Source organism: Cynoglossus semilaevis, chromosome 18 (genome assembly GCF_000523025.1).
Source record: "Cynoglossus semilaevis isolate Cse_v1.0 chromosome 18, Cse_v1.0, whole genome shotgun sequence".
Classification (NCBI taxonomy): Eukaryota; Metazoa; Chordata; class Actinopteri; order Pleuronectiformes; family Cynoglossidae; genus Cynoglossus; species Cynoglossus semilaevis.
The window spans coordinates 15,132,102-15,143,144 of record NC_024324.1 but is presented as its reverse complement, the minus strand read 5'-3'; the positions used below and the strand labels follow the sequence as shown (position 1 = coordinate 15,143,144).

The window sequence follows — 11,043 nt, the reverse complement described above, 5'->3', positions numbered from 1 at the left end:
TATATGTATGTGTTTGTATGTATATGTATATATTTATATGTATATATGTATGTAATATGTATATATATGTATGTATATATATACATATATATGTATGTATATATGTATATATGTATGTATATATAAAGTATGTATATATGTATGTATATATACAGTATGTATGTATATATGTGTATATGGATATATTTATTTATATTTATGTATATATAATTTTATTTTTTTATGTCATTTTCTTTTTGTTTACGATGCGATTTTATCACAATTTTATTTTAACAGAATTAGCTCCAAACAAATTATGACCAAATATAATGATCATTTCTTTGGAATATGAGAATCCAAAATGTGGCTGATTTACAATTGGTCGCAGCACCTTCTATGTCAACGCTGCTCACCGCCACCGTATCTTCCTACGCTCTGTTTGAACAAGTGAACGTGTGTGACGTGACGTGTGTGACGTGATGTCTTGGTTTCATAGCAGGTCACTCACCAAGACTTACCGTACGATGTAGTCTCAGTGACTTTTTCAGCCCACTCCTTACGATGCATTGCGATTTATATTTTTTTTAAAAAATCAATGTGAATCGTTGTAAGGATGCATCGTCACATCCCTACCAGGCAGTGAACGGTGCCTTGCATAGTAGGAATGGACGGAGTGAGATATTCACATATTCATGTTCGAGTGAGCAGAATAAAATAGCAGATTGCAGCAGCAGTGGCAGAACGAGCTGCAGTCTTGGATACACTGCAGTAGTAGGAGCTTGTTGCTAGGACACCGCATGCCATAGGTTGTTCTCTTGGAGAGAGCCTGAGAGGATTGTCTTCAACGCAGGCAGTCCATTTCTCCATGTTCTGGCCTGGAAAAGATGACAACAACAATGAGCACACTGCAGCAGCAGCAGCACCCGAACCCAGTCATGATGAATCTGCACGGTTTCGTCACAGCCAACTGCAGTGATTTCATATTTGACCGTGCTTCCTCGAGTTGTTTTGCGGCGTATTCTAACTCTCATGTTTGTGCGTCCCCTCCTCTGTCCAGATGTTTGACTGGATCACGCACAACAAGAGTTTGTTCCTGGCGGGCTACACCGAGATTGGCAACAACCATCCCCACGCCGTAGAGCTGCAAACCCAGCACAATCACTTCGCCATGAACTGCATGGTAACGCACACAGGCTGAGCCCGTTTGGTTTTGACCCTCTTCTTCAACCGCCCTGTTTAATTATTTGTCTTCCTCCTGCTCCTCCTCTCCTCTCCTCTCCTACGCCCCCCACCCGCTCACAGAATGTATACGTGAATATTAACCGCATCATGTCGGTCGGCAACCGACTGCTGGAGTCCGGCCACTACGCCTCCCAGCAGATCAAACAGATCTCAGGTCAGCTGGAGCAGGAGTGGAAGGCGTTTGCCGCAGCGCTCGACGAGCGCAGCACGTTGCTGGAGATGTCGGCGAGCTTTCACCAAAAATGTGATCAGGTGAGTCGGAGCCGAAGTGTAAAAAATATATATAATCTATATATATATATATATATATATATATATAGTGTTCTTTAATCAAGCCTTGAACAGATTTAGTACAATATGAACTGTTTAACTGTTGAATTTATTTATTTTTTTCTGTCACAGACGCGAAGATGTGACACAATTGTTTTCCGTTCTAAAATCCTACATGGCTTTAATCAAACTGTCGAAGGTCTACAGTACGCGCTGAGTTTACATATATTTGCATATGTAAATGCAAAATGCGAGGAAAGCATTTATTATCTGCTGTTATTTCTGTGCTCATTAGCATTACCGAATGAATCATGGCAGACACAGAATCCCACCTGGAACGTTGCGAAGGAATTGTTTAACTTTCAGATCGGGAGTATTGTTGTCACACTCGCTTTCTCAAGATGTTCTCCTTCATTTTAAATTGATTCTATTCCTGGCTCTAATTTTACAGCCTTGACCCTTCTATCATATGGGAGTCACTGCACACTTTAGATTTTTCTTCCTAGGAAGGACTTGCTAATTGATTTATTTTTCGATCCCTCCCTGAGGGATGTTATTCCAGTAAGTCGCCACAGGCCGACGGACGTTCATCAGATGAGCTTTTCAGAGAGCATTCCGAAACGTTTAGATTGGCTTTCACTTCCTAAAATTCCCCTCAGACAAATGTGCGCTCGCTGCGGCGCATGACGTGAATAATATATGACTTTTGGGAACGGCGGTGGCGGCGGCGGACGTAGGCTCGCGGTGCATCTCACTTGAAATGCGTCGCATCCTGACGACACGGGGAACATGTGTTTTTTCTCTTGTAGTACATGAGCAACGTGGACCCCTGGTGCAAAGCATGCGGCGAGGTGGATTTGCCCTCCGAGCTGCAAGACCTGGAAGACGCCATACACCATCACCAGGGCCTGTACGAACACATCACGGCGGCGTACTCTGAGGTAACGCCGCGCTAGCTTTGATGCTAAAGTACAAGTCGAGAACACGATAAATAAAAAAAAAAAAAATGTCTCCACCCAGGTGAGCCAAGACGGAAAAGCTCTGTTGGACAAGCTGCAGCGACCCTTGACCCCAGGCGGCGCCGATTCTTTGACGGCATCGGCCAACTACTCGAAGGCGGTGCACCACGTCCTGGACATCATCCACGAGGTGCTGCACCACCAGAGACAGCTGGAAAACATCTGGCAGCACCGCAAAGTCCGCCTGCACCAACGTCTGCAGCTCTGCGTCTTCCAGCAGGACGTGCAGCAGGTACAAATACTTTTTTTTTTTTTTTTACACACGAAATACATTCGTTTAAACGTATCATTTCATAAGCAGACCGCTGCTTTTCTTTTTTTTTTTTTTTGTTTTTTTTTCCAGTTTACCGTGACAGGCTTAGGCAGTAATTTGAAAATAGCAGGGTTGCTTACTGGGAAGAGGAATTGTGTTCCTAATAGAGGGTTTTAAACTCAGTAGCAGCCATGTTTCCTATCTGAGTGTCCGTTAGCAAGTTACTGGAGCTCCACGCTCCATCGCTGGAATATTGTGTTACATAATGTCCTTAAATATTAAGCGTTTATGATAATGTTGGCAGGGCAACTGTTGCTATGGCATTAGAATTGGGTCACATGTCCGTGCAGATGCTGTGTGTGTGCGCGTGCGTGAACGACACTGAGAACCGGGCAGGGAATGCAATGGGGGAATACAAGGGCGCCACCTCAAAGCACCCCCTTGTGGCTGTCTGTTTTTTATGCATGTGTCTCACTCGCGGTTTCGCCGCACAGGTGCTGGACTGGATAGAAAACCACGGCGAGGCCTTTCTCAGCAAACACACCGGTGTCGGAAAGTCCCTCCACCGAGCACGAGCGCTCCAGAAGAGACATGAAGACTTTGAGGAAGTGGCGCAGGTAGTTGATTGTTCTTTCATCATCTGTTGCGGTTTATCTACGCATTTAATCTTTACTCATGCTGTTAAGGTTCTCACATTTGTCACAGTGCGTCGCGGCACATCCTCTTTTTTTTTTTTTTTTTTTTCTTTTTTCATGCCCCTGTTCCTTTTAATCTCGCTCGGAAAAAATACATTTTGTTCAGATCGTGTTGCCTACACGAGTTGATCTGTCTTTGTCGTTTGTCCCCCCGTCTTCCGGGCAGAACACATACACTAATGCTGACAAGCTGCTTGAGGCAGCTGAGCAGCTGGCCCAGACAGGGGAGTGCGACCCAGAAGAGATCTACCAGGCTGCCCACCAGCTCGAAGACAGAATCCAGGATTTTGTTCGCCGCGTGGAGCAGCGTAAAGTTTTGCTGGACATGTCCGTTGCCTTCCACACGCACGTCAAAGAGGTAAACGGCAAAAAAAAATGGCATTACAGGTTTTACTGTAGGTCCGAATTAAAGCTTTATATAATGAAATATGACACTTATTATTTTATTTACTTTACTTCTCTAACTTTGGCCTGTTTAGTTGAACACCGCCATGACATTCTTGCAGGAACTGAAGAAAAGCTCACATAAAGCTCTCCTTTAGTTGTTTTTTTTTTTTTTTTTTTTGCCATCTGCTGCCACCTGTTGGAAGATACTAAATTACTAAACCCTCTGCTGCCACCGGTTGGAAGATACTAAATTACTAAACCCTGTTTTTTTTTCTCCAGCTATGGACATGGCTGGAGGAGCTGCAGAAGGAGTTGCTGGACGACGTTTACGCAGAGTCCGTGGAAGCGGTCCAAGACCTGATCAAACGCTTCGGCCAGCAGCAGCAGACCACTCTGCAGGTCACCGTCAACGTCATCAAAGAAGGAGAGGACCTCATCCAGCAGCTCAGGTAGAGACTGTCGAAGCCTCATAATATCCAAAAACCTTTCCTCTAGGTTGATATTTAAGGTGGATTTAAGGATTTAAGGTGCTCTGCCCTTTTCCTTTTCATTTTTTATTTCTCTCTTTCTTCCAGGGACTCGGCTATCTCCAGCAATAAGACGCCCCACAACAGCTCCATCAACCACATTGAGAGCGTCCTGCAGCAGCTGGACGAGGCCCAGGCCCAGATGGAAGAACTCTTCCAGGAGAGGAAGATCAAGCTGGAGCTCTTTTTGCAACTGCGCATCTTCGAGAGGGACGCCATCGATGTGAGTTTGAGTTCACTTTTTTTTTCCTTTTCCCCACACATACGTCGACTGTAGTGTTATTTATTTATTAAAAACATTCATTTCAGATCATCTCAGACTTGGAGTCGTGGAACGAGGAGCTCACGGGTCAAATGAACGACTTTGACACCGAGGACCTGACGCTGGCGGAGCAACGGCTGCAGCACCACGCCGACAAGGCGCTCACCATGAACAACCTCACCTTCGACGTCATCCACCAGGGACAGGAGCTGCTGCAGTACGTCAACGAAGTCCAGACCTCTGGTGAGGACACTAAATTTTGGTGGCGAGATTTTGAAAGCCGCTGCTTGTCAAATGGCAAAAATCCGTCGCCGTCCCTCGCTGACGGTTAGAGCAGGATACAGCTCATTGTTACTTGGAGCCGAACAGATTTCTGTGAGGGCAGCATACGATTCACACTGGTGCTGTGTGGGTGTCGAGGGCCAGATTCGGGCAGCGTGTGAGATGAGAGGCTCTCCCACTCAGTAAACATAAGTCATCTGTGATCTCATGCAAATAGATCTGATACTCTAACATGCTTTAAACGGTTGCATAATTTGCACAATGCTAGCATTAATGAGCTACAGTACATTGGATAAATTACAACATATGGAAGAAAAAAGAAAAAAAATCAAGAGAAACATTCAACCTGATCTGACACAGCGTGTTCTCTGCCTCCAGGCGTGGAGCTGCTGTGCGACCGTGACGTCGACATGTCCACCAGAGTTCAGGACCTGCTGGAGTTCCTCCATGAAAAACAGCAAGAGTTGGACTTGGCGGCTGAGCAGCACCGCAGGCACCTGGAGCAGTGTGTCCAGCTGAGACACCTGCAGGCTGAAGTTAAACAGGTTGGGGTTTTTTTTTTGTTGTTTTTTTTTCCGAGGCACCACCTGCTGTACATTAGGATATCTGCATGAAAATAAACACAAAATGTTCATCCCTTTTTTTTTTCTCCAGGTTCTGGGATGGATCCGAAACGGCGAATCGATGCTGAACGCTGGTCTGATAACAGCAAGCTCCCTGCAGGAAGCTGAGCAGCTACAGAGGGAACATGAGCAGTTTCAACATGCCATCGAGGTGACCGGTTGATCACTCGCTTTTTTTCTGCTTATGATATACCAATCTATGACATTCTTTCACAGTAATTGTCATTTTTGAATCCATGCTTTCACATATGAAGAATATTGTCAAAACTAGAACTTTACAATTTAAACTTACTGGTTCCTGTCGTGCTTCTCTCTTGTACAGAAAACCCACCAAAACGCTGGCAGAAGCTCTGCTACAGGCCAACCATTACGACATGGACCTGATCAGAGACTGCGCCGAGAGCGTGGCCTCTCACTGGCAGCAGCTGATGCTCAAGATGGAGGACAGACTCAAACTGGTCAACGCTTCCGTGGCCTTTTACAAGACATCAGAGCAGGTAAACTTAAAACTTAAAATATTTTTGGGGATAAAGTCTTCTTAAAAAGATAATTGAGTGGGCTTGCTTTTTCCTTTCAGGTCTGCAGTGTTTTAGAGAGCCTGGAGCAAGAGTATAAGAGAGAGGAGGACTGGTGCGGAGGAGCCGACAAACTAGGCCCCAACTGTGAAACCGACCACGTCACCCCGATGATCAGTAAACACCTGGAGCAGAAAGAGGCTTTCCTCAAGGTACAAACACACGTTAACATTCAGGATTACGCTAAGTCAGAGTTTGAAGTTCCATTTTCTGAATGCTGTTTTTTTTTTCTATATATATTCTAATTAGGCCTGCACGCTGGCCAGAAGAAACGCAGATGTCTTTCTCAAGTACATGCACAGGAACAGCGTCAACATGCCTGGCATGCTGAGTCATGTCAAAGCACCTGAGCAACAGGTTAAAAGTAAGTGTGGGAAAGTGAACGTGCACAAGAAACACCGGAACACAAAGCCTAAGAAAAACAGGAAATAAATAGAAATAATAATTTAGTTTAATCAAGAGCATTTAATCGTTACATACATGAGGAAATTCCTTTTTTACGCCAACATGAGATGGAAAACAATTTAAAAGCAATGGTCCGAAACTACTGGCCAATGGGCCACATCCAGCCTGCAAATGTCCTTACCATCGTTCCCGGACTATAAGTCACACTTTTTTTCATCCTTGGTTCGGTTTATGACTTATACTCAGGTGCAACTTATGTACGCCACTTATACTCAGCTGCAACTTATGTACAGTATTAAAATATATCATTTCACGTGTTTCGTATTTTCACACCGGCAGCCACTAGAGGGCGCTCTAGGCTTGTGTACCAGTATGTAGTACTCCTGTACCAATGAAAATTTATGTTCGTTATTTTTACACTGACAGCCACTAGAGGGCACTCTAGGCTTGTGTACCAGTAACTTCCACTCCTGTACTTCTTAAAAATATACATGTTCATTATTTTCACACCGGCAGCCACTAGAGGGCACTAGTGCGACTTAAACTCCGGAGCGACTTATATATCTTCTTCATTATGCTAAACTTTAACTTCAATTAGCTAAACGTCTCCGTCTGTGCACTTGTTGTTGTTGTTTTCAGACATTCTCAATGAACTGCTGCAGAGAGAGAATCGCGTTCTCCACTTCTGGACCATGAGAAAACGACGGCTCGACCAGTGCCAGCAGTATGTGGTGTTTGAGCGCAGCGCCAAACAGGTAGGTCACATGATCACGCTCACGATGCAGCGCTCCATTCAGGCGCGAGTATTTGTGTTTTCATAACAAAGCCCCTTAAATCCACCATGTCGCCTCACGTGTTCTCAGGCACTGGAGTGGATTCACGACACGGGGGAGTTTTACCTGTCCACTCATACATCCACTGGCTCAAGTATCCACCACACACAGGAACTTCTGAAGGAGCACGAAGACTTCCACATCACAGCCAAGGTTAGGCCAAAGCCACGTAGCAACCCGTATCTTCTCCTTCCTGCACTACCCCCTGACTTCTGACCCTTTCCTTACACACAAGATGCTACGATTTCTCTTTACATAATTTTTTCTTACACATAAGATGCTACGATTTCTTTTTACATAATTTGCAGTTTTAAGACAACTTTCCGTCTCCTCTGTCCTTCTTGCCGTCTTTCTCTAACCACCGTAGCTGTTCTTAACTCTTTGTTCAATTTCCACCATTGTATCCCGGGCTGTGCCTCAACTTGCTCCTGCGTCTTTGTTTTTTCCTGTCATCCTACACACTGCCAGCCCATACAGACAGTCTTCCTTTTGCACCGCTTTACAATCTCCGACTCCACTCCCATGTGTTACTTAGAATTCCATACACCTAACACTTCTCCTCCTTCTCCTGTTTTTGGCCAGCAAACTAAGGAGCGCGTGAAGCTGCTGATCCAGCTGGCCGACGGCTTCTGCGAAAAAGGTCACAGCCACTCTGCGGAGATTAAAAAATGGGTGACGGCCGTGGACAAGCGCTATCGCGATTTCTCCCTGCGCATGGACAAGTACCGCTGCAGCCTGGAGAAGGCGCTGGGCATCTCGTCGGATTCGAACAAGGCGGTAAGCTGTCCCGAGTTTATATGGTCGACAACGCGCGCGATGCGTACGTCACTCACCGATTCGACGACTCTCTCTCTCTCTCTCTCTCTCTCTCTCTGTGTGACAGAACAAAGACCTTCAGCTGGACATCATCCCAGCCACAGCTCCGGGGTCGGAGGTTAAACTACGGGATGCCGCCAACGAGTTAAACGAGGAGAAACGAAAGTCGGCCCGGAAGAAGGAGTATGTGTTCTCCATTTTTTTTTTTTTTTCACAATTTGAGTGAAGTCTTGCTGTTCATCATTGGTTCAAGTTGAGTGCATTAAGGCTAGTGTGTATTTCTGTGATTTATTTCTCATATACAGCCGCAGTTTTTGGAAATCCGCGTACCACAGCAGAAACAGAAAAGAACATTAGTAAACATGCAGCATGTCGTACGCAGGACGGAATGACTGTCAATTTAGATGATTAAATTGAGTTGCCGCTACGTGACTGATTCGTAACTATGAATCTTTCATAATCCATTAACCTAAGTGGACGAAGAAGCGCGGCTGAGAGGGAGGCGTTGATGGGATGATTCATCATTAAGTCCAAGTCCAGGAGTTTGTGTTGATGTGCATGCTCTGTTGTAGGTTCATTATGGCCGAGCTAATTCAGACGGAAAAGGCCTACGTACGAGATCTTCGGGAGTGCATGGACGTGAGTTCGGCTTTACCGACCCCTGCTGTTTCGCCAAGAAATTAATACAAATGTATCTCTTTTTTTGGTGGGTTAATTTTTGTTTTTCTTTCCCTCGTGTAGACTTACCTTTGGGAGATGACGAGCGGAGTCGAGGAGATTCCTCCTGGCATCATTAACAAGGAGCACATCATCTTCGGAAACATGCAGGACCTCTTTGAATTCCACCACAAGTGAGGGACTCGCTCTTCGTAGTTCATAATTATTAACACAAATTTAACCTCACGTTTGACACACAGGATTCAACCTCCAAGTTCATTAGTTATAGTTCTGTTTTTAAGTCGCTCCTCCTCTTTTTTTGCCCCTAGCATTTTCCTCAAAGAGTTGGAGAAATATGAGCAGCTGCCAGAGGACGTCGGCCACTGCTTCGTCACATGGGTACGGCTGGTTTGCTTATCCACATTTGGCGTTTACTCTTGAAACGAAATATGTTGCCATACACAACCTCATTTCGACCTGCTCCTCTCCCTCTAGGCCGACAAGTTCCAGATGTACGTCAACTACTGCAAAAACAAACCCGACTCCACCCAGCTCATCGTGGAGCACGCTGGAAATTATTTCGACGTAAGTATCGCCCGAAGTTGTGAAACGAAACAAGGATTCAAATTCAGTCGTTCAGCCCGATCACATGACATCATCCTCGTGTGGCCGTCAACAGGGCGTTCTTTCAGATTCAGTCGTTCAGCCCGATCACATAACATCATCCTCGTGTGGCCGTCAACAGGAAATTCAGCAAAGGCACCGACTGGCCAACTCCATCTCGTCTTACCTTATCAAGCCTGTGCAGAGAATCACCAAGTATCAGCTGCTGCTGAAGGTAAACGGACTAAAAAAGAAAAAAAACACACAGCGAACACACAGAGTTGTTTGTACTTGACAGGCGTGTGGGTTTTTGGTGTGTTCAGGAGCTGCTGAATTGCTGCGAGGAAGGTAAAGGCGAGATCAAGGACGGCCTGGAGGTGATGCTCAGCGTTCCGAAGAAGGCCAACGACGCCATGCACCTCTCGATGCTAGAAGGTGATCAACTCTTTGACCGTTAGTAAAGGAAATCATCAAAAAATAAATCTCATAAACAGTAGGAAACTGTAGTGTTAACTTTATTTACAAACGAATGTCCTTTTCAGGTTTCGATGAAAACATCGAGTCCCAGGGCGAGCTCATTCTTCAGGAGTCCTTCCAGGTCTGGGATCCAAAGACGCTTATCCGCAAGGGCCGAGAGCGCCACCTCTTCCTCTTTGAGATGTCACTTGTTTTCAGCAAAGAAGTCAAGGACTCGAATGGCAGAAGCAAATACATCTATAAGAGCAAACTCCTGGTGAGTGGACGATTAATCAGATTTGTGATTTTTTTTTTTTGTAAAAACTTTGGGTCCCAGTACTGAACCTTGTGGAACCTCGACCCAGTACTTCTAGATAAATAAAAGCATTTGCTCTCACACTGAAATTGAAAGTCATTGTATGTTTTTTTTTTTTTATTATTTTTTAACCAGACGTCTGAGTTGGGGGTGACAGAGCATGTGGAAGGAGACCCCTGTAAATTTGCCCTGTGGGTGGGTCGAACCCCAACGTCCGACAACAAGATTGTGCTCAAGGTAAAACAGAAGTCTTTGATGGTTTCTTGCCGCACGTTCTCTGTATGAGCGTTGTAAAAACAAACACAAACAAACGATTTGACAGTATGAGCAGTATTTCTGCTAATGCTAGCATTTTGTGGACTCCATTTCGAAGTCCCCCACAATCGGCCTGAAAACGCCCCAAAAACACATGACAATGCTCATACTTTTTTCTTAAAAGTGGGCAAGAAGCTTTGGTGTATTTAATGTCTCTTTACCTTTTTTATTTTTTTTTTGTTCTGCGTGTTTTCTGCTTTGATTTGGCTTGGTCTCTGTCTTTTATTTTTGATCATCATTAGCATACGTGTGTGTGTGTGTGTGTGTGGCTGTGTTTGATGTCGTTGTTTTGTATCCCTCGTGTGGACTGCTGCGCTTCCACCAACGCCGCTGACATTGACTCAACCCTGAACACCCACAACGGTCCGGTTTCTGTGTTGTCCTCTCACATATTGTCCCAGACGGATATGAGTGTGTGTGTGTGTGTGTGTGTGTGTCAGACAGCGCCACAGCATGGGAACAATATCTTAACACGTTTGATTTTTTTTTTTGATTTTTTTTTTTTTTGGGGTTGTAACACCTCAATGT

General features: G+C 45.0%; 1 protein-coding gene across 1 annotated transcript in view; it reads left to right on the top strand.

The window, feature by feature from the left end:
• LOC103394720 (triple functional domain protein-like) overlaps nucleotides 1-11,043 on the top strand; it is a 62,721-nt gene that overhangs the window by 34,246 nt on the left and 17,432 nt on the right. The window contains 26 exon segments of the mRNA XM_008332146.3: nucleotides 1,282-1,473; nucleotides 2,301-2,432; nucleotides 2,512-2,742; nucleotides 3,258-3,380; nucleotides 3,625-3,816; nucleotides 4,125-4,294; nucleotides 4,421-4,595; nucleotides 4,682-4,877; nucleotides 5,295-5,461; nucleotides 5,571-5,690; nucleotides 5,862-5,878; nucleotides 5,880-6,036; nucleotides 6,117-6,266; nucleotides 6,364-6,478; nucleotides 7,159-7,274; nucleotides 7,383-7,505; nucleotides 7,935-8,129; nucleotides 8,236-8,351; nucleotides 8,741-8,807; nucleotides 8,910-9,019; nucleotides 9,155-9,224; nucleotides 9,321-9,410; nucleotides 9,571-9,663; nucleotides 9,752-9,863; nucleotides 9,971-10,161; nucleotides 10,336-10,437. Of these exon segments, the coding sequence (XP_008330368.1) occupies nucleotides 1,282-1,473; nucleotides 2,301-2,432; nucleotides 2,512-2,742; nucleotides 3,258-3,380; nucleotides 3,625-3,816; nucleotides 4,125-4,294; nucleotides 4,421-4,595; nucleotides 4,682-4,877; nucleotides 5,295-5,461; nucleotides 5,571-5,690; nucleotides 5,862-5,878; nucleotides 5,880-6,036; nucleotides 6,117-6,266; nucleotides 6,364-6,478; nucleotides 7,159-7,274; nucleotides 7,383-7,505; nucleotides 7,935-8,129; nucleotides 8,236-8,351; nucleotides 8,741-8,807; nucleotides 8,910-9,019; nucleotides 9,155-9,224; nucleotides 9,321-9,410; nucleotides 9,571-9,663; nucleotides 9,752-9,863; nucleotides 9,971-10,161; nucleotides 10,336-10,437 (3,522 nt within the window).